The 23,937-nt window shown below is 38.5% G+C and overlaps 1 protein-coding gene across 1 annotated transcript in view; it reads right to left on the reverse strand.

The window, feature by feature from the left end:
* Window positions 1-23,937, reverse strand: part of RYK (receptor like tyrosine kinase) — a gene marked incomplete at its 5' end in the record, with an annotated part of 108,471 nt that overhangs the window by 66,555 nt on the left and 17,979 nt on the right. The window contains one exon of the mRNA XM_040481116.1: window positions 5,309-5,430. Coding sequence (XP_040337050.1) covers window positions 5,309-5,430 — 122 coding nt within the window. The remainder of the gene's footprint in view (window positions 1-5,308; window positions 5,431-23,937) is intronic.

Below are 23,937 nucleotides of genomic sequence, written 5' to 3' on the forward strand. Positions count from 1 at the left end.
CGAGCCCCGCGTCGGGCTCTGGGCTGATGGCTCAGAGCCTGGAGCCTGTTTCCGATTCTGTGTCTCCCTCTCTCTCTGCCCCTCCCCCGTTCATGCTCTGTCTCTCTCTGTCCCCAAAAAATAAATAAACGTTAAAAAAAAAATTTAAAAAAAAAAAAAGAATGCCCTTATTCTTAGAAAATATACATTGATGTATTCAAGGCTAAATGGGCAGGACGCTTGCAATTCACTTTCATATAGTTCAAGAAGAAGGGGTGTGTGCATGAGAGTGGAGGGAAAGAAACAATGAATGATAAAGTAAGCAAATGAAGCAAACCAGTAATAATCGGTGAATGTGGGTAAAGGATATATGAGAATTATTTGTACTGTTCTTATAATTTTCCTTTATGTTTGAAATCATATCATAATTAAAAGTTACCCCCACCTCTAAATAATAAGGTCACATAATGTTATGTAAGAATACTGGAAAATGTGTTAGTCCAGTTTCCTTGAAGAGTCCAGATGCTTATTCATTGAAAATGACACAGCTCATATTAAAATATCTCAGGTTGGGGCACCTGGGTGGCTCAGCTGGTTAGGTGTCCAACTTCAGCTCAGGTCATGATCCCACAGTCCATGAGTTTGAGCCCTGTGTCGGGTTCTGTGCTGACAGAAGCCTGCTTTGGATTCCGTGTCTCCCTCTTTCTCTGCCCCTTCCCCACTTGTGCTCTGTCTCTCTCTCTCTCTCTTTCAAAAATAAATAAACATTAAAAAAATTTTAATGTCTCAGGTGAACCTTTTCTGAATTATCTGTACCATTTATTTTGGCAGTTCAGCATATCCAGGTTACCATTTACTACATGTTCTTAATTGTTTCGTATGACTTCTCTCTCTTGACCTCTGTTTTTGCAGTTTTCACCCTAAAGAGACCTATCTACTGCTAAAAAAGCAGCCCATGTTTGGATACCCCAAGGCAACAGTGTTGGACAGTTGAGGTGCTCCAACAAGGCACATATGTTTTACCCAGAATCCAAGCTAAGTCAACTTTAATCACATTACTGCAGTTTATATTTTAATGCCTGTATGTATATGTGTATATAATGTTTCTGTAACATATGCTTGAGTATATATACAGCTGATCCTTGAACAATATGTGTTTGAACTGCACAAGCCCACTTATGTGGATTTTTTTTTTTTTTTTAGGAGAGCACAAGTAGGGGAGAGGGGCAGAGAGAGACAGAATCCCCAAGCAGGCTCCACACTCAGCATGGAGCCCAATGTAGGGCTTAATCCCATGACTTAGGGATCATGACCTGAGACAAAATCAAGAGTGGGATATTCAACTGAATGAGCCACCCAGGTGTCCCACACAGATTTTTTTTTTTTTATAGTACAGTACTATAAATGGATTTTCTCTTCCTTATGATTATTTTTAACATTTTCTTTCTCTAGCTTACTTTTTGTAAGAATTACAGTATATAATATCTATAACATATGGGGCACCTGGATGGCTCAGTCAGTTAAGCAACCAATTTCGGCTCAGGTCATGATCTTGTGGTCTGTGGGTTCAAGCCCCACATCAGGCTCTATGCTGGCAGCTCAGAGCCTGGAGCCTGTTTCATATTCATTCTCTCTCTCTCTCTCTCTCTCTCTCTCTCTCTCTGCCCCTCCCCCACTCATGCTGTCTCTCTCAAAAATTAACATTTAAAAAAATTTTTTTAAATATCTATAACATACAAAATATGTGACCATTAGTAGTTAAGTTTTGAAGCAATCAAAAGTTCTATGTGGATTTTCAACTGCAGGGGGAGCACATCAGTACCCTGTAACCCCCACGTTATTCAAGGGTCAACTGTAATAATAATAGGAATATATGGATAGTTATATAATCATTTTTACTCACTGATTAGCAAACAACTATACTTAAAATATTTAGTGTTAAGGAGTGAATTGAAGAAATAAATAAACACCCCTATTCATTTGGTAAGGAACGTTGGTTCATTGGTACCATCTTGGGAGAGGGAAGGAGAAATAATTTGGCAATGTTAATCAAAACTTTAAACACTCTGACCCTGCCATTTCACTACTTGGTGATAATTTACTATTCAAAAATTATGCCACAAGTGCAAAAAATTTTTTGAACAAAGATGTTCTCAATGTATGCACACACACACACACACACACACACACACACACACACCCAAGTACACATTCACACACATATTTTTTCTGTGTTTCTATATTCAACAATAACAAAGGTAGAAACAGTAACAAAAGATGAACTACCAATTGTTTTCACTATCTCTGTACTATGGATTTTGCCTGACAGATGAAGGGAAGGAAACTATCTCTAACACAGAAAGGAAGCATTGTTTGAAATAGTGAAATGCTATTAAAAATACATGTGTCAACGAGGCACTTAAGAAATAATCATACATTCGGGTGCCTGGGTGGCTCAGTTGGCTAAACGTCTGACTTTTGATTTCAGCTCAGGTCATGATCTCACAGTCATTTTGTCCCACATCAGGCTCTGTGCTGAGTGTGGAGCCTGCTTAAGATTCTCACTGTCTCAGGACCACCATGAGATACTACTTCATGCCCACTATGATGGATATAATCAAAAACCCAGAAAATAACAAGTGTTGGTGAGGATGTAGAGAAATTGGAACCCTTGTACTTTGATGATGGGAATGTAAAATAGTGCAGCCATTTTGGAAGAAATGGCAGTTTCTTAAGAAATTAAACACAATTTTACTACACAACCCAGCAATTTCCAACCTTGGTAAATACCCAAGAGAAATGAAAACATAAGCCTACACAAAGACTTGTACACAAATGATCACAGCAGCATCATTCATAACTAGTGAAAAAGTAGAACCCCCCCCCCAAAAAAAAAACAGTTGAACAACCCTCAACTGGTGAATGGATAAACAAATTATGGTCTATCCACTAAAAAGAAATACTACTCGGGGCACCTGGGTGGCTCAGTCGGTTGAGCGTCCGACTTCGGCTCAGGGAATGATCTCGTGATCTGTGGGTTCGAGCCCCACATCAGGCTCTGTGCTGACAGCTCAGGGCCTGGAGCCTGCTTTGGATTCTGTGTCTCCCTCTCTCTCTCTGCCCCTCCCCTGCTCATGCTCTGTCTCTGTCAAAAATAAGCATTAAAAAAAATTTTTTTTAAAGAAATACTACTCAGTAATAAAAAGGAATGAGTATTGATATCATGCTACAACGTGGACAAATTTTAGAAACATTTGCTAAGTGAAAGAAAACAGTCACAAAAGACCATACTTTCTATGACTCCAGTTATATGAAATGTCCAGAACAGGCAAATGCATAAGGACAGAGGTAGCTGAGTAGTTGCCTGTGGTTGGGGGTAGGACTGAAGAGTGACTGCTAACAGGCACAAGGGACCCTACTGGAGTGACGGAAATGTTCAAAAATTGGATTGTGGTGATGGCTGCACAACTCTGGAAAACTCTGCACAAACTCAAAAAAATCATTGGACTATGTACTCAAAATGAGTGAATTTTATTGTATGTAAATCACACCTCAGTAAAGCTGTTAAAAGTAACTAGAATCTGACCATATTATATTCTCTGCCACTATATCCAGTGTATAGATAATTGTCAAAGTTGTCTTTTACCTTTTCCTTTTTTGTACGTTGTTTTCCATTTTAGTGTTAACAGCATTGTCACCAGAAATAAATAAGGAAAACGAGATGAAAAATTTTTTAAATTTAAAAATATTCTCACTCAAAAATAAAAATAAACTAAAAAGAAATAATCATGCATCCATACAATATCATATTATAATAAGCCATTATACAGAATGAGTTAAATCTGTAAGTAGTGAAATGGAAAGATGCCAAAAGACAGTATTAGGTAAGGGGGAAAATACTGTACAACATAGGTGTCATAAATCCCCTTTTTGTTTAAAAAGGTAAAAAAAAAAAGTGAGTTTGGCAGTGTGGGGGTGGCTCAGTGGGTTAAGCATCTGACTCTTGATTGGGCTCAGGTCATGATCTCACAGTTCATGGATTCGAACACTACATTGGGTTCTGCACTGACAGCATGAGCCTGCTTAGGATTCTTTGTCTCCCTCTCTCTCTGCCCTTCACCTGCTCACGTTCTCTTTCTCTCTCTCTTTCTCATTCTCTCTCTCAAAAATAAATAAACATTATTAAAAAATGAGTTTGAAGTATACTAAACTATAAACAACAATAATTTCTGGGTATAGATCTACAAAGTCTTGGTAGTTTTTTAAATAATTCTATTAATACTTGGTTTTCCTAGTACTCATTGTTTCTAAGTAGATAAAAAGATCTATATTAAAGTCACCAAATTTAAATGACTTGCAACAAATATCAGGACAAATATCACTTTGTAATACTTAAAAAAAAAAAAAACTCTGCTAGAGATTTTAGTAGCAAAACTATTTTTATTTCCCAAATAAAATCCTACTCAGTTCATATATAATGCTAATAAAAGAAATTAAAGTTGATTGGAGGAGGTGGGCTCTTCCCTCAGCTTCCCACTTTTGACGTATGAAAAAACTTTTCATGTTTGTGGAGCTCAGTCAGAGAAAATGTGAAGAATTCAGCTACAAGTAAGCCAGGCAAGAGGTTCATTACAGTTAAAGGAGCTTGGCCACAGCACACGTGGGTGCCTGCATCTGCTGTACCCTACTTTTACCATTTCTCCATAAATGGCAGAACTATATCCATTACATCAAACACGCCTAAAACAACGTCCCTATCCTCCATTCCTATGGCTTCACAATAACAGCAGTCAAGGGGAACCTGGGTGGCTCAGTCAGTTAAGCAACTGACTTTGGCTCAGGTCATGATCTCACAGTTCGTGAGTTCGAGCCCCGCATCAGTCTCTGTGCTGACAGCTCAGAGCCTGAGCCTGCTTCAGATTCTGTGTCTCCCTCTCTCTCTGTTCCTCCCCTGCTTGTTCTCTGTCTCTGTCTCTCAAAAACAAATAAACATTTAAAAAAATTAAAAAATAACAGAACATCAGCAAGTTCAACTGTTCCCTCTTCACATTAGATCTGCATCCCTGCTTGAAAAGCCTGAAAGGATATAAATGTTCTATCATAAGCCTGACATAAATGGTGGCTACCTTCATTTTATAGGACTTGAGAAAGTCTAAAGGAATAGGCTAAAGACTTAAAATATAAATCTGAAAAGACTCAGTACTGCTACAGCCCACCACCTACTAGCCCTTTTGTATAGATGGCAGTCCATCCCTCAGATATAGGCCTTGCATTGGCATCTGGGCCTGAGTGGTCCTGTCTTGACATCTTTGGTTGACTACTCTCTTACCTTGGACTTTGCATGCCAAGTGAAGTGCAGGAAATTTGTCTCACTGGGTACTAACAGGTTAAAGGATAAGGCGTAGTGACTAATAAGGTCATTTCTCACATAATAAAGTTCTGCATCAAGACCTAGAAAAAAAAATAGAGAGAAAAGAATTAAACACCTAAAATTACAGTCAAAATCATTAACCATAAGGATTTCAAATACTAATAAGAATGAAAATAATATGGATATACAAGTGTATATCATGAATGTCTCTCACATATGCTGTCTAATGAAGCAGGTAGGACAATGAGTTTCATCATCATCAATAAAGATGAAGAAGATGGGACTAAAAACAATTAGGTAGCTATCCAGCTAAACACAGGTGTGTTAGATCCAGAACTCCGGAAGCCATTCTGTCTCCCGAGGACCAATGTGACACTCCTCCTTTTGGACCCGATCCTTCTCAGAGTAATGCCTACACACAAGAGCCTCTTCTCTCCGCAAAAGTGATGTGGATTTAGGAAGAGAGATTCAAAATGGAAAAGAGAAAGGTACATAGGTGAAAACATTAGTTTGAGCCAAAGCCTCAAGACCCCAGCCAGAGATGGCCTCCACTTCCTCATCCGCACAACGTCCTGGCCGCTCTGACAGCATTTACCATCATACACTCACATTAGCTGCCACATCAACACATGTCCTCTCCCATACCTAGACTACAAGGTGAACACCGTATTTCTCCTCCTATTCTCAGAACAGTTCTCTGAACAAAGCAGATGCTCAGTAAATAATTGTTAAACAAGTTAGTTCTGCAGATAAAGCAGAAATAACCAAGATGCCTGAGAAATGCTGGAGAAGCAACTCCCAAATCTTACTCACTCCCATATTACCTTTTCCATCGGGGCCACATCTAACCTCCCAACATATACCACATTCTCAAATTAGCATTTTTCTTTGAAATTGATTCAATTTTTTAAAACAAAAATTTTAAAGGAAAATTTAATCACTATCTTGAATGGGAAATTAGTAATTATTGTGAAAAAATACAAGGTAACAAAAAGAAATCACTTAAAAGGAAAACAAAACGGTATTACTAAATTCTAGCTAAATACTGGTGCCCAACAAGGCAGTGAGTGAGCTTAAGTCCAGTTCACTATTTACAAAAAAGTAAGGAGGGAGGTTATCAGCAAGTGTTTGACAAAAGTAAAGAATCAAACAGATGCTTTCTCTCATGATAACCCAAAAGAACTGAATGACTAAAAGCAGGGTAACTCAACTGATTTATTGTTATTTAAATTGCATCTAGGTGTCCCTCTAGTACTGCATGACATATATATTCCATATGCTAGAGGGAAAGGGTACAGGAGAGACCAATCAAAATGTAAATCTCATTTTTACTAAGTCTTATACTGTGGGCCTAAAACCTTGATGCAGAGGTCAATATGGAGATCTCCACACCTTCTATGATATAGATACAGAAACCAGTAACTCTGCTACAGGTATGTCTCCTGTAAAATTAGTTTTCTCATTTCTGAACTGAATCTAAAACAATCATTAATCCAGAAATGAGATTTGAAGCTTACATAGGGGAAAGGAGCACTGTCTGGGTAACACTGCTTTATTCAGTTATTCTGTAGAGATACCAAATGCAATGGGACAAAATTAGAGGTTTTCTGCAAAAGACCCTCACTGCTAGCAGGACAGGAACTGCCAGCAAACACTGGGAGGAGGAACTGGTGGTATTAGAGAAGGGGAAAAAGGAAGGTAAGAAGGTGAGAGAAAGGTAAGGGGAAAATGCAACAAGAAAGCTGGGTACAAAGAAAACATCAGCAATCACAATAATTGTAAACAGCTTAAATGTGCTTGTTGTTGTTGTTTTTAAAAAGGGGGGGTGCCTGGGTGGCTCAGCCAGTTGAGCGTCCGACTTCGGCTCAGGTCATGATCTCACAGTTCGTGAGTTCGAGCCCCGTGTCGGTTTCTGTGCTAACAGCTCAGGGCCTGGAGCCTGCTTCGGATTCTGTGTCTCACTCCCTCTCTGCTCCTCCCCTGTTCACACTCTGTCTCTCTCTCAAAAATAAATAAAGATTAAAAAAAATTTTTTTATTTTTAAGTCTATGTCTTATTCTAGTCTAGACTGATGCTGTTTACAAGAGGCACACCTGGAACGAAACTTTTAAAAATTAGAAAAACAGGGCACCTGGGTGGCTCAGTCAGTTAACTATCCAACTTCAGCTCAGGTCATGATCTCAGGGTCTGTGAGTTTGAGACCCACGTCTGTGCTGACAGCTCAGAGCCTGGATGGAGCCTGCTTTGGAATCTGTGTCTCCCTTTCTCTCTGCCCCTTCCCCACTCACACTCTGTCTCTCCCTCTCTCTCAAAAATAAATAAACATTAAAAAAAATTTAGGGGTGCCTGGGTGGCTCAGTCAGTTAACTGTCTTTGGCTCAAGTCATGATCTCGCAGTTCATGGGTTCGAGTCCTGCGTTGGGCTCTGTGCTGCCAGCCCAAAGCCTGGAGCCTGCTTTGGATTCTGTATCTCCCTCTCTCTCTCTGCCCCTCCCCCACTCTGCCCACATGCACACTCTCTCTCTCTCTCTCTCTCAAAAATATTTTTAAAAATTGAAAGAAAAACAAAGTAGATGAGCAATATTGACATAAGATAAAGTAGAACAAGGTAAAAAGATTTTATATTAGTAAGAAAAATTTCATACTAATAAAAGACATAGGAGCTATGATAGTGTAACTAATAAAAGCTTCAAAGAGCTTTCTGTAAAGCAAAAACAGATAGAAAAAAATTAATAATAAAAAGACAAATCTACAATCACAGTTGGAGACTAATATTATTTCAGAAAACAAAAGATCAAAACATAAAAATTTAATGTGGATATTCTGTTAACCAGCTAGACTTCAACAACTAACCTTTTACTGCCCACCTGCATGTACCCACCAACCTTTGTTCCACCCTTTTTAAGCTCTTCCCAGCTTACCTTTCAACTCAGGCAAAGAACCCCATGGGCACAGACAGCATCCCATAATGGAAACCAAAACTACCCCTCAAACAAAAATGACTGCCCACACAAACCTCTGGTGGCTCCAGACCACCCAATTTGAGCTCAAATCCCAACTCACAACTGCATAGATGCCCCATGGAGTGACAGTTACTTTTACTTGATTATAACACTAAAATCTTTGCCCCAGGAAGAGCATAAGCCTCATTAACATACAATGTATGTACAGACATGTTTCCTCAAGGTGCATGCATAACGTTATGCCTACCTCTACATACAATGACAAAGCCCCCTTTCTGAATATTCATCCTAACCCTAAATAATAGCAACCCATTCACCCTTGCATGACTTTATTTGCTGCAAATAATTTCCTTTGTGTGATAACTCCATCTGGAGTAGTCTCTACCTGTAATTCACCAAGGTGCGAACTCCATGTTCATTATTTAAACAATGTATCTATGGGACAAGAAACAAGGGAGTTGTAGATGCTGCTTTTAGGCAACAGGCTTGAGCAATGGAAACTTGAGTAAGGCAAAAGGGCCCATAGGGACCACAGGGCTGAATGCAACCAGACTCATTAAGCAACCCACTTCAAAACAGCCATAGGTTCTAACTGACCAATTACAAATAGGCACAGTTCCTACGATTGCCAAAAAAGATAAAATTCCATATGTCCCATACTCCCTCACTCTGCCCTATAACTGTGGCCCCTCACCACCGACTGCCTTGTTGCAGACAGTGTCTCTTTTGCTGTCCTGCCCACCATTCCATTACAGTAGATCCAATAAATCATATCTCTTCTGTTCTGCCTTGAATGAATTCTTTCACTGCCTGTGCTGCCAGCCTCCATCCAAGTGGGACCCCGCACAGTTGGTAGTTCCCCCATCCAACTGGAGTACCCCAAAGGGGTATTAATCATGAGTTAGACCATACACATTTTTAAAAATGGATTCTAACTAGAAATAATACAGGCTACCTTCTCGATCAAATGTTGTAATAAAGAAATTAACGGGGGTGCCTGAGTGGCTCAGTCAGTTGAGCATCCAACTTCGGCTCCGGTCACGATCTCACACTGTGTGAGTCCTGCGTCAGGCTTTGTGCCGACAGCTCAGAGCCCAAAGATGCTTCGGATTTGGTGTCTCCCTCTCTCTTTGCCCCTTCCCCCACTCATGCTGTCTCTCTCTCTCCCTCTCCCTCTCTCTCTCTCAAAAATAAACAAATATTAAAAAAAAAAAAAAAAAACAAACAGGGGCGCCTGGGTGGCTCAGTGGGTTAACGTCTGACTTCGGCTCAGGTCATGATCTCACAGTTCGTGAGTTCAAGCCCCGCGTCGGGCTCTGTGCTGATAGCTCAGAGCCTGGAGCCTGCTTCACATTCTGTGTCTCCCTCTCTCTCTGCCCCTTCCCTGCTCATGCTGTGTCTCTCTCTGTCTCAAAAATAAATAAACATTAAAAAAAAAAAAAAAGAAATTAACTATAAGATAAAGATAAAGTCAAAAGATGATTATTTGACCAGATTAATGAAAGTTAATCTGTTACTTTAAAAGTTACTCAGCTGGTTGAGTATCTGACTCTTGGTTTCAGCTCGGGACATGATCTCAAGGTTCTAGAGATCGAGCTCCGTGACAGGCTCTGTGCTGACAGCAGGGAGCCTGCTTGGGATTCTCTCCCCCCCCCCCCCCCCCTCTGCCGCTCCCCCACTTGTTCAAGCTCCCTTGCAAAATAAATAAACATTAAAAAAAAAAAAAAGAATGAAGAGGGAATATTGCTACAAATCCTACAGATATTAAAAAGAATGTTAGTATGAACAACTTTATGACAATAAATTCAATAACAGATAAAATAGAAAAACCCTTGAAAAACACAATTTACCAACACAATTTACCAAAACTGACAAGAATAAGTTAAAAATCCAAATAATAAAAATTTCCCCCAAAGCTCTGGGTCCAGATGAATTCTATCAAATACTTAAGAATGATATAATATCAATCTTGCATAAACTTTCAGGAAATCGTTAAAAAAAAAAAAAGGTTCCTAACTCACTGTATAAAGTCAGCATCACACTGATATTAAAACCTGACAAAAATATGAGAGGAAAAATACAGACTGATGTACCTCTTGAATAGAGACATAAAGTTCTCCCTAAAACATGAGCAAATGGAATTCAGCAATATACAAGAAGAATAATTACATCATGATTAAGTGTATATGAGAGGCTAACCTTTAAAAATTACTAATTCATGAGGTGCCTGGATGGCTCAGTCAGTTAAATGTCTAACTCTTGATTTCAGCTCAGGTCATGATCTCATGGTTTGTGAGACTGAGCCCTGTGTCACCAGCATGGAGCCTGATTGGGATCCTCTCTCTCCTTTCTCTCTCTGCCCCTCCCCTGCTCATGTGCTCTCTCTCTCTCAAAATTACCAAACATGTTTTAAAAATTACTAACTCACTACATTAATGAAATAGAAGATAATAACACAGATCATCTCAATAGATGCAGAAAAAGCACTTACAAAATTCAAAGCCTATTTTTAATGATAAAAACTGTCTACAAAGTAGGAATAGACATAAACTTTCTCAGTCTGGTAAAGAGCATCTATTAAAAACCCTTGGGCTAACATCATTCTCAATAGTGAATTATTAAATTCTTATTTCTAAGATCAGAAAAAAGGCAAGGACAAGACCACAACACATGGTCTACTTCCACCACTTCTTTTCAACCTTGAACTGGAGGTCCGAACCAATATGTGAAGACTAGAAAAAAAGGTTGGAGAGGATGAACTAAAATTCCCAGATGATAGGATTATGTGTGTAAAAAGGACTATGAGATCTACTAAAATACTACTCAAACCAATTCATGAATTTAGCAAAGTCTCAGAACATAAAACTCCAACATAAAATAATCAATTGTAGGGACGCCTGGGAGGTTCAATCAGTTTAACATCCAACTTTGGCTCATGTCAGGATCTCACGGTTTGTGAATTCAAGCCCCATGTCAGACTCTGTGCTGACAACTCAGAGCCTGGAACCTGCTTGGGATGTTGTGTCTCCCCTTCCCTCTGGTCCTTCTCTCTCTCTCTCTCTCTCTCTCTCTCTCTCTCTCTCTCTCTCAGGATTCTGTGTCTCCCTTTCTCTCTGCCCCTTCCCCACTCGTGCGCACACACTCTCTCAAAAATAAACATTAAAGGGGCGCCTGGGTGGCTCAGTCGGTTGAGCATCCGACTTCAGCTCAGGTCATGATCTCACGGTCTGTGAGTTCGAGCCCCGCGTCGGGCTCTGTGCTGACAGCTCAGAGCCTGGAGCCTGTTTCAGATTCTGTGTCTCCCTCTCTCTCTGACCCTCCCCAGTTCATGTTCTGTCTCTCTCTGTCTCAAAAATAAATAAAGGTTAAGAGAAAAAAAAATTTTTTTAAATAAATAAATATTAAAAAAAGGAAAAAAAATTTTTAATCATTTGTATTTCTATATATTTGCAACAACTGTAAAACAAAATTTAAAAATCAATACTGTAACATTAAAAAAATACCAATATGTAGAAATAAATCTAAGTAAAGATATGCAAGACCTCTACACTAACATCATTCTCAATAGTGAATTATTGAAAATATTAACTAAGAAAAATACAACTAAGAAAAATTAAAGATGACTTGGGGTGCCTGGGTGGCTCAGTTGGTTGAGTGTCCAACTTCGGCTCAGGTCATGATCTCATAGTTCATGGGTTCAAGCCCCGCATCAGGCTCTGTGCTGACAGCTCAGAGCCTGGAGCCTGCTTCAGATTCTGTGTCTCCCTCTCTCTCTGCCCCTCCCCCACTCACGCTGTGTTCCCTCTGTCTCAAAAATAAACATTAAAAAAAAGTTGTTTTTAAGAAAAATTAAAGATGACCTAAATAAGTGGAGAGACACCATTCTCTTAGATAAGCCTCAATATTCTTAAGATGCCAAGTTTCTTTTTTTAAATATTTATTTATTTTTGAGAGAGAGAGAGAGAGCGCGCATGTGCACAAGCAGGGTAGCGGTAGAGAAAGAGGGAGACACAGAATCCGAAGCAGGCTCCTCAATGTCAGCACGGAACCCGACATGGGGCTCAACTCACCAACTGTGAGATCATGACCTGAGCCAAAGTAAGATGCTTAACCAAATGAGCCACCCAGGTGCCCCAGATGTCAAGTTTCTCAAACTGATCTACAGATATAAAGTAATCCTAGTCAAAATCCCAACAGATTTTTTTAAGAAACAAATTAATTCTAAAATGAAATTTAAATGCCAAAACAATCTTGAAAAAGAAATAATGCTGCAAGACTTCATCTGATTTTACAACATGATTAAGAATTATAGTAATCGAGACAGTGTGGTATTGACATAAAGACAGGCATACTAATAGAACAGAACAGAATCCAAAAATAAACTTTCAAATACAGGGCCAATGGAATTTCAACAAAGGCACCAAGGCAACTGAGTTAAGGTGATGCTAATGCAACTGGATAAAAGTATAGGGAGAAAAGTCTTGACCCCTATCTTACATATCAGACAAAAACTGATTTGGGATCAATTACAGACCTAAATGTAAAAGCTAAAACTATAAAGCTTCTCAAAGAAAATATAGGTATCTTCACAACCTAGGGTAAATAAAGATTTCTTGGAATGGTCACCCAAAACACGAATCAAAAGAGAAAAAAACGTATGAACTGGTCATCATCAAAATTAAAAACTTCTCGAAAAACATTGTTAAGAAAATGAAATTCAAGTCACAAACTGGGAGAAAATATTCACAACACATCTTTCTAAAAAAAAAAAAAAAAAAAAAAAAAACTTGGGGCACCTGAGTGACTCAGATGGTTGAATGTCGGAATTCAGCTCAGGTCATGATCTCGTGGTTCATTAGTTCGAGCCCCCATGTTGGGCTTGCTGTTGTCAGCCTGTTAGCGTGGAGCCCACATCAGATCCTCTGTCCCTCTCTTTCTCTGCCCCTCCCCTGCTCATGTTCTCTCTCTCAGAAAATAAATAAAAACATTTTAAATAAGTAAATAAGTAAAAGACTTGCTTCTAGGATATACAAAGATCTCCTACAAACCAAAAATATAGTCCCATTAAATAAATTGGATAAAAGATATGAACATATATCTTTTAAGAAAACAGGGGCGCCTGGGTGGCGCAGTCGGTTAAGCGTCCGACTTCAGCCAGGTCACGATCTCGTGGTCCGTGAGTTCGAGCCCCGCGTCAGGCTCTGGGCTGATGGCTCGGAGCCTGGAGCCTGTTTCCGATTCTGTGTCTCCCTCTCTGTCTGCCCCTCCCCCGTTCATGCTCTGTCTCTCTCTGTCCCAAAATAAATAAAAAAACGTTGAAAAAAAATTTAAAAAAAATATATGAAAATGGACAATAAGTACATGAAAAGGTGCTACACATCATCAGTCATCAGAGAACTACAAATTAAAACAATGAGATGCCATTTCTAGCTATAAGAATTATGAAATGTTGGCAAGCATGTTGGAGCAACTGCATCTCTCCTACATCGCTGGGAGTATAAAAATGTTAAATTACTTCAGAAAACTGGCAGTTTTGTATAAAGTTAATATACATACTCTATGACCCAGTAATTCTACTCCTAGGTAATTACCCGAAAGAAATGAAAACATATGTCCACAAAAAAATTTGTACGTGAATGTGGATAGCACTTTTATTCAGAAGAACCCAAACTGGAAATAACACAAATGTACACCAACATGATGAATAACCAACTGTGGTATATTCATAGGATAGAATACTACTCAGCAATGAAAATAAACTGTTGAGACTTTGTAACAAAAGGGATGAATCTCACAAACTACACAGAAGAAGCTACACAGACTACATACTATATAATTTCATTTATAGAAAATTCTAGAACGGGCAGAACTCATTTATGGTGATAGAAATCAGATCAGTGTGGTTGCCTGGGAAAGGGGGTGGGAGAGAAATTGGTGAACTGATTGCAATGGGGCACCAGGGAACTTCCTAGGGTAATAAAAATATTCTATATCTAATTGGAGTAGTGTTTATACAGCTATATGCATTTTTCAAAACTCAATCAACTGTACATTTAAAATTTGCACATTCATTATATGAAACATTTCCCTAAAATTTTCAAAAGAGGAAGAAAAAAGTCAATAGGTTTTATTTACCTCTCTTTTCTAATCTCAGAAAGCTTGCATACCATAGAATGTCACTAGCACTAACATACCAGTTGTAGAAAAAAATAATTAATCTTAAGTGATCAACAACTTCCGAATTTAAACTTAAAACATCTTTCATAGGGAGGGGCATCTGGGTGGCTCAGTTGGTCGAGCAACCGACTTCAGCTCAAGTCATGGTCTGGTGGTTTGTGGGTTCAAGCCCCGTGTCAGGCTCTCTGCTGCGTACAGCTGGCTTTGGATCCTCTGAGCCTCCCCTGCTCACGTGCGTGAGCAGGTTCTCACACTCTCTCTCTCAAAGATAAATAAACATTTGGCACAAAAACAGACACTCAGATCAGTGGAACAGAACAGAGAATCCAGAAATGGACCCACAAACATATGGCCAACTAATCTTTGACAGAGCAGGAAAGAATATCCGATGGCATAAAGATAGTCTCTTTAGCAAGTGGCGCTGGGAAAACTGGACAGCGACATGCAGAAAAACCTGAACCACTTTCTTATACCATACACAAAAATAAACTCAAAATGGATGAAAGACCTAAATGTAAGACAGGAAGCCATCAAAATCCTCGTGGAGAAAGCAGGCAAAAACCTCTTTAACCTTGGCCACAGCAGCATCTTACTCAACACATCCCTGGAGGCAAGGAAAACAAAAGCAAAAATGAACTATTGGGACCTCATCAAAATAAAAAGCTTCTGCACAGTGAAGGAAACAGCAAAACTAAAAGGCAACCAAGGGAATGGGAGAAGATATCTGCAAACAACATATCAGATAAAGGGTTAGTATCCAAAATCTATAAAGAACTTACTTATCAAACTCAACACCCAAAAAACAAAAAATCCAGTGAGGAAATGAGCAAAAGACATGAATAGACACTTCTCCAAAACAGACACTTCTCCAAAGACCATCCAGATGGCCAACATCACTCATCATCAGGGAAATACAAATCAAAACCACAATGAGAAAACCCTCACATCTGTCAGAATGGCTAACATTAACTCAGGCAACAAGAGATGTTGGCGAGGATGCAGAGAAAGAGGATCTCTTTTGCACTCCTGGTGGGAATGCAAACTGGTGCAGCCACTCTGGAAAACAGTATGGAGGTTCCTCAAAAAATTAAAAATAGAACTACCCTACAACCCAGCAACTACACTACTAGGTATTTATCCAAGGGATACACACGTGCTGTTTCAAAGGGACACATGCACCCCAATGTTTATAGCAGCACTATCAACAATAGCCAAAGTAAAGAGTCCAAATGTCCATCGATGGATGAATGGATAAAGATGTAGTAGAAGCGCCTGGGTGGCTCAGTCAGTTAAGCGTCCGACTTCAGCTCAGGTCATGATCTCACAGTTTGTGAGTTCGAGCCCTGAGTCTGGCTCTGTGCTGACAGCATGGAGCCTGGAGCCTGCTTCAGATTCTGTGTCTCCCTCTCACTCTGCCCCTCCCCTGCTCATGCTCTGTCTCTCGGTCTCAAAAATAAATAAAACATTTCAAAAAATTATTTTAAAAAGATGTGGTATATATGTGAGAGTGTGTGTGTGTGTGTGTGTGTGTGTGTGTGTGTGTGTGTGTGTGTATGTGATGGAATATTAGCCATCAAAAAGAATGAAATCTTGCAACTTGCAACTACGTGGTTGGAACTAGAGGGTATTATGCTAAGTGAAATTAGAGAAAGACAAATATCATATGACTTCACTCATTCGAGGACTTTAAGATACAAAACAGATAAACATAAAGGAAGGGAAGCAAAAATAATATAAAAACAGGGAGAGGGACAAAACATAAGAGACTCTTAAATATAAAGAACAAACAGGGTTATTGGAGGGGTTGTGGGTGGGGGTATGGGCTAAATGAGCATTAAGGAATCTATTCCTGAAATCATTGTTACACTATATGCTAACTGACTTGGATGTAAATTAAAAAAATAAATTTAATAAGATAAATAACATTAAAAATTTAAAAAGAAATCCTTCATAGGGAAATAACTCTGTTCCTAATAAATAACAGCTATAATGCTATTACTGGTAATAATAACAATAATGTATAAATGCTTACGTATTCTAGGTATAGTTCAAAGTATCAAAAACATCTAGGGGTTCCGTAAATTCAACTCCCTATAAAACCAGATGAAAAAGAGCTATAAAAGAAGAAAAGAAAGAACAAAAAAGCAAACACATCCGAGCCATGCATGCAGTCTTTAATAATTTGTGGTTTTAGTCCTACTAAAAATTCTCTGAGTTCTTACCTCTCATGAGACTGAGGGATATAGCCAATTCCCTTTCTAATATCCTAGGGGCATCTGTCCTCTCTCCAAATTGCTCAAGGTCTCTCTAGTTCTACCAATTCAAACTCTAGACAGAAACCAAGGTTCCTAACTAGAAAACGCCCTCTTTGAAAACACGAGAGCAATTTCTCCACAACATTCCAACAAAGGGTGAGCCAAGATTGGCCTCTGCTAAGTTTATCAAGGTTCTAAAACCCATTTGGACCTCAATTTATGCTAGCATGCTTATTACCCTGTTCATCCATCCATGACCCCCTCTCTTCAAGGACTCTTCTCTATACCCTAATACCACTGTGACTTCCACCAACCCACTCCCCTTGAAGCATACATAGCTGGCCCTGTAGACCTTGAAGGAACCATTCTCCCACCCTCAGTGGGCACTGCCCTGAATCTCTATAACCACTTCGGATGATTACTTGAAGTATCCTTCACTTCGGATGATTACTTGAAGTATCCTTATCAAAAGTCCTGTTTCCTTTTAGATATATACCATCACATTATAATTTCCCCAGTATCATAATTACCTCATTCATTGAGGACTCTGAAACCAATTTATATAATTTCTATACATCCTTATTCTGTAATTGTTATGGCAGGTTCCCAATGTCCTTGAGACCACTGTTCTCTCAATCTGTCCTTCAATGTTCCTTTTGTTCCTCAACTCCAACAATAACCTTCACATATACCAAAGCAACCCATTTCTATAGGCAGCAGCAATATATAAATTGCTCTACTTCCAAAATCTTGAACTGTAATATCTCAATAGCTAGTAGCTCTCCAGCTCTGTCCCCATTATTGTTACAATAGCTGTTTTCGGGGCTCATTCAATCTCTAGTGTCCAAAATCCTTGTTTCTTCCATTTTATTATACCAATCATTTCCTCATTTTCTTCTTGCTGGCTTTGACCCCAATTACTTCAGTTACTTTACTAGTACGCTCAACTTTCTCCCACCAGCCTAATTTGGACAGGCTTACCCAACCCCAAAACAGCCAATCTTGAACTGACTTGATTCCCCTACTCTCTGCCTTCTCTGGTGCTGTAACTTAATGCTGCATATTCTTGGATGAAGCCATTCCCCAAAATGAGAGTCACTACAAAACCATGACTTCTATTCTCAACAAATAAATTAATATTTATAAGCTGCTGATACTTTGGATCCCTGTGATCCATATCTATAAACACTTAATGGCCACCAAAATAAATTGGAAATTTGAAATTTACTACTCTAGATTAAGGTGTTTAAATTCTAATACAATTATTAAACAGAGTTGATGTTTTCTGACTACAGATTTTGAAAATATTTGTTTTGAAATAGACATTCTTTATGAACTAAGGTAATTATACCTAGTTTGAAAGGTTTTCAAATTTTCTGAAGAAACCATTAAAATGAGATTCAAATTGGGGCACCTAGGTGGCTCAGCTGGTTAAGCATCTGACTTCGGCTCAGGTCATGATCTCATGGTTCGTGAGTTCGAGTCCTGCATGGGGTTCTACACTAACAGTGAGGAACCTGTCTGGGATTTTCTCTTTCTCCCTCTCTGCCCCTTCTCCACTCATGCTTTCTCTCTCTCAAAATAAATACACTTTTTAAAAAATGAGATTCAAATTTTCACCTATCAGATAAGCAAAAACAGTCTGTTTTGTCACAAGACAGTTTCCCATAACACCAATTAATTTATAAGTGGTTAGTAAATAAAATAACAATGCCAGTATAACACAGAAATTATTACTTACATTTGAATTTTCCCAGCCAAGGGGAACTGAAATAGGAGGTAAAGAATTGTAACTTTCTGTGGGAAAGGAAAGACCCTCACTCAGGCTCAGCTACTGTCAGGCAGGAACCCTCTCTGCCCTATTTTTTTTTTAATTAATTTATTTATTCTTGAGATAGATACAGAAAGAGAGAGAGAGAGAAGGAGGGAGGGAGAGGGAGAGAGAGAGAGAAGGACAGAAAGAATGAGTGAGGGAGGGGCAGGGAGGGAGAGAAAATCCCAAGCAGGCTCCACACTGTCAGTCAGCATGGAGCCCAACATGGGGCTGGAACCCACAAACCGTGAGATCGTGACCTGAGCTGAAATAAAGAGTCCAATGCTTAACTGACTGAGCCACCCAGTCACCCCCTCTCTGCCCTATTTTAAGAAAACTAAAAATGAGCACCTGCAACCAGGGCTTCCTGCTCAGAGGAGCACTGCCAGCCTACACACGGTTCCTGGAACACAGCAAGCTGTACTTCCTCATATGCCCTCCTCTATGGCAGCTCCACTGACTTAGAAATCTACTTACGTTTGTGCTATCTCAAGATCATGCAGGCCAGCGATTTCCATCTTATTACATTTTAATATCTTTAACTATCCTCTGAGGCAGCCTCAGCTGTGCTAAGTGGTTAGACTGGGCTCTCCAAGTTATCTCATAAGGTACCAATTATGCTTTTGTTAGTACTTGGTTTGAAAATTGCAGAGGTCTTGAGTAGTTTGCCCTTAACCTTATTTTTCCCATAAGTCCTATTATTTTTAGGGAACAGGCAATCTTGGAATGTTTTTTTTTAGGAATGCATTTGATGTTGTAACAGAAACGTTTATATTCTTTAAATATAATACTGAATGTTAGAGTATAGCAAGCAAACAACTTGTGAATATATATCAAAGTTTTACAAATATTTATACTCTTTGACCCCCTTCATTCCACTTCTAAAAATCCACCCTAAGGAAACCAAATATAGATACAAATTTATGTGTATAAGGATTTTAATCAAAATTATTTAAAATTGAAGACAAGAAAAAAGATAAATGGCCAGCAACAAAGCAGTAATCAATAAACTATAATACTGTACATCCATAACAGAGAACAATAGGTTTCAAGAGTTTCTCTTTCTTTAGAGGACAGAGGTGGTACCCCAAGCCATTATACCCCTTCAATCAAATCTCTCCCTGTTCATCTATGTGATAGATTGAGGTTCACCTTTGAGGACAGGTTTTAATGATTAAAATGAACTTAAAAAGACTATGAAATCATGAACAGGAAGGACTATTACAAATAAATTTAATAAATTGGGTTTTGCTTAGACTATAACATAAAAGCAGACAAGATAGAAACCATATACAGTAAATTTTAACAATGTCTGACACCTGAATACATCATGAATATAAAAGGTGTTCAATAAATGTCCAGTGGACTAAAGTTAAATGTGTATGTATATGCATGATGTGTGCTCCATTTCTCAGAAAAGAAGGGAAATATTAAATATTAATAGTGGCTGTTTATAAATGGTGGATTATGGATTATTTTTTTTTCAACGTTTATTTTATTTTTGGGACAGAGAGAGACAGAGCATGAACGGAGGAGGGGCAGAGAGAGAGGGAGACACAGAATCGGAAACAGGCTCCAGGCTCTGAGCCATCAGCCCAGAGCCTGACGCGGGGCTCGAACTCACGGGCCGCGAGATCGTGACCTGGCTGAAGTCGGATGCTTAACCGACTGCACCACCCAGGCGCCCCTGGATTATTTTTTATTGCATGCTTTTATTCTTTTTCTTCTCTTAAATTTCCTACAAAAATTAACTGGAAAAAATTCATTTTCAAAAACATGTTTAAAGAAATATGCATAAAAGCTTCAACAATTCACTAAATAAAAATCCAGTTACTGACTAAAGTAATCCACAAAGGCCTGTAAGAGCTAGAAAGAATGCCCTCAAGTAATGAAATTCAATAAAAATCACATTGGTAAAGATAGTATCTTTGATATACCGATATTAACACCAGTAATGATAACTTATTAGTGACTAACACACCTTCCTCTAACCTTCCCTTAAAATACCCAGGTATACCAAAAAAGGTAAAATCTGGCAAAACACTAAGAACTGAAAAGACAACACCAAAGAATTTCCACATGCCACATGCCACATTGACACTGGGGCTAAATGAGAAGAAAATTCTTGGACTATCCATGCTCACCATCTGAATGACAATAACACAGGAAACCCTGAAGATGACAGGGAATGCAATAAAGTGGTATTTTTCAGGGGAATAGCAAGCAGGCCAGGAATTGTATTCCCAAACTCATCATATGTAAAAACAATAGATTCTCAGGTCTCAGAAAATATACCAATTATGCATTCTTCCCCCAAAAAGTTACTTCAAAACATTCTGCGACATCAATAACACTTTTATTTTTAACAGAAGAAAGCATTTTATACTGAAAAGAAGTATACTTCATGATGGAAGTATAATAATCTTCAATCCTGACAGCTCTAAATCAAAATGTAAAAAGTCCAAAAACCCCCAAATATTAGAAATACAAAGAGAACCCCATGGAAATACAATTTTCCCCAAATATTAGAAATATGGAGAGAACCCAATGTAAGTTATATAATCATGATACAAAACTATCAGTCTATGATTAATGCTAGCATGTAGAGAATATAATTTATATATATACATAGCCATAATTAATATGGTAGATAATCACACATCAAGATAGCACTCTATAAGAAAGTTAATTCTTTGAAAGCATCTATAAGAGATTTATCAAAAAGTGATCAGCCATTAGAAAAGCATAATCAGTTTCTTAAAGTAGAAAATGTACAGGCCACAATTTCACCACAGGGCAGTGGGAAGGAGGTGGGGAGGGAGGGAAAACTTAACACTACAGATTTTGAAGTATGATCTACCTCAAAAAGTTACCTATTCATAAGAGTACAACTACATTAAAAAAAAAAAGTGAGAACATGGAAAAAATATTGGAAAGATATTTGCCAAAAATTATAAATGCATGATTAAATAATGTATTTTTTCTTCTTTATGATCTTATACACTTTCCAAATAGCCTAAAATAAGCATGTTTTTACCTTGATAATCAGAAAATAAAATAAAAAGAATTTTCAACAAGCTGATATTTTGAAAAAGATGAAATCTGTGGAAATATCATACTTTAGTTTTGAATATAATCTTTCTCTTCCCTTCCCCAACATATGCTCACAAAACAAAGATTGAAAGAAAAAGTAAAAGACAAATGAAGATGGGATCTAAATAATTTATTCTTTTCTAATTGCTACTAATTATTAGTGTTTCAAATATGACCATAGCAATTAAATGCAGCCTCAAAGCAAGGGTAATAGATGGAAGGAGTGTTACCACTCCAAATCAAGTAGGCTCCAAAGAGGTGAAGTGGGCAATGAGGAATGGTTAGACAGGCAATAAGGGAGACAATCTATTCAGTAATGCTTTACTGAGCCACTCTGCAGCAAGCCAGGAAATAGGTAACTCTTTAGGAGACCAGGAAACAGAGACTGGTTTTGGTAGAGGACAGTGACTGAGAAAGAAGATTGGGGTGCCCTGGGGAGAAAAAGGAAGTTCCAAGGGCTAAGAAGAAGACCAAGTCTCAGTGGCCATTTCAATAAGTGCCTTATTTGGAAAAGAGACCTGGGAACTAGAATACCAGCATGGTCAAAGGAGGGATAAAGGGAGGGAAGTAATAAAAGCAACTCAGGGTATGAAGTTGTGGAGGATCATCTTATAAAGGTCGGGTGATTACAACAACCCCAATAAGTCAAAGATAATGTAAGTAAATATCACAGATGTCAAAAGAGAAGAAGATGCTAAGTCACTGTCTTGGTGAAAAACAATCAAAATAGGAAAGGAAGGATGTCATGCATGATAAAAACTGGTCCCTTAATAACAATCCGAAAAGGAAATTAAGGGGCGCCTGGGTGGCTCAGTCGGTTAAGCCGCCGACTTCGGCTCAGGGCATGATCTCGCGGTCCGTGAGTTCAAGCCCCGAGTCAGGCTCTATGCTGACGGCTCAGAGCCTGGAGCCTGTTTCAGATTCTGTGTCTCCCTCTCTCTGACCCTCCCCCGTTCATGCTCTGTCTCTCTCTGTCTCAAAAATAAATAAACGTTAAAAAGGAAAATTTAAAAGGAAAAATTTTTAAAAATTTAAAAAGGAAATTAAGAAAACAATTCCATTTATGATAGCATCCAAAAGAATAAAGTACCTTACAATAAATTTAAACAAGGAGATTAAAGACTTAACAGGGAAAACTATAAAACATTGCTGAAAGAAAGTAAATTAGACTTGAATAAGCGTTAAGTTATCCTATCTTCATGGATTGGAAGACTTACTATTGTTAAGGTGGCATTACTACCCAGAGGGATCTACCAGTAAAAACTCTATCAAAATTCTAACTACTTTTTTTTTTTTTAGATAAATGGAAAAGCAGATTCTCAAATTAGTATGGAATTGCAAAGAGTCTCCAACAGCCAAAACAACCTTGAAAAACAACACAGTTGAAGAATTCACAATTCCTAATTTCAAAACTCACCACAAAACTCACCACAGGAACCAAAACAGTGTGGTACCAATATAACAACAGACATGTAAACCCATGGACTAGAACTGAGAATCCAGAAACAAACCGATATATTTCTAGCCAACTGATTTCTGACAAGGATGCCAAGACCATTTAATGAGGTAAGAACAGCCTCTTCAACAAATTATGCTGGGACAACTAGATAACCACAAACAAAAGATTGAAATTAGACCCCTAGCTCATACCATATAAAAACAATTCAAAATAGATCAGCAACCTAAATATAAGACCCAAAACTATAAAACTCTTAAAAGAAAAAACAAGAATAAATCATTATGACCCTGGATTTATCAATGGATTCTTAGATATGTAACTAAAAGCATGAGCAATGGAAGTAGATAAACCAGACTTCATAAAAATTTAAAACTTCTGTGCATCAAAAGACATTATCAAGAAGCTGAAGATAACCTACAGAATGGAGGAAAATATTGCAAATTACGTGTCTGATAAAGGTCTTGTATCCATAATATATTAAGGACTCTTACAACTCAACAACGAAAAGACAAATCAGTTAAAAAATGGGCGTTGAGGGGCGCCTGGGTGGCGCAGTCGGTTAAGCGTCCGACTTCAGCCAGGTCACGATCTCGCGGTCCATGAGTTGGAGCCCCGCGTCAGGCTCTGGGCTGATGGCTCAGAGCCTGGAGCCTGTTTCCGATTCTGTGTCTCCCTCTCTCTCTGCCCCTCCCCTGTTCATGCTCTGTCTCTCTCTGTCCCAAAAATAAATAAACGTTGAAAAAAAAAAATTTAAAAAAAAAAAATGGGCGTTGAGTAGACATTTCTTCAAAGAAGATACACAAATGGCCAAGAAACATAAAAAGATA

The sequence above is a fragment of the Herpailurus yagouaroundi genome, unplaced genomic scaffold (assembly GCF_014898765.1).
Source record: "Herpailurus yagouaroundi ecotype Mexico unplaced genomic scaffold, PumYag 159, whole genome shotgun sequence".
NCBI lineage: Eukaryota > Metazoa > Chordata > Mammalia > Carnivora > Felidae > Herpailurus > Herpailurus yagouaroundi.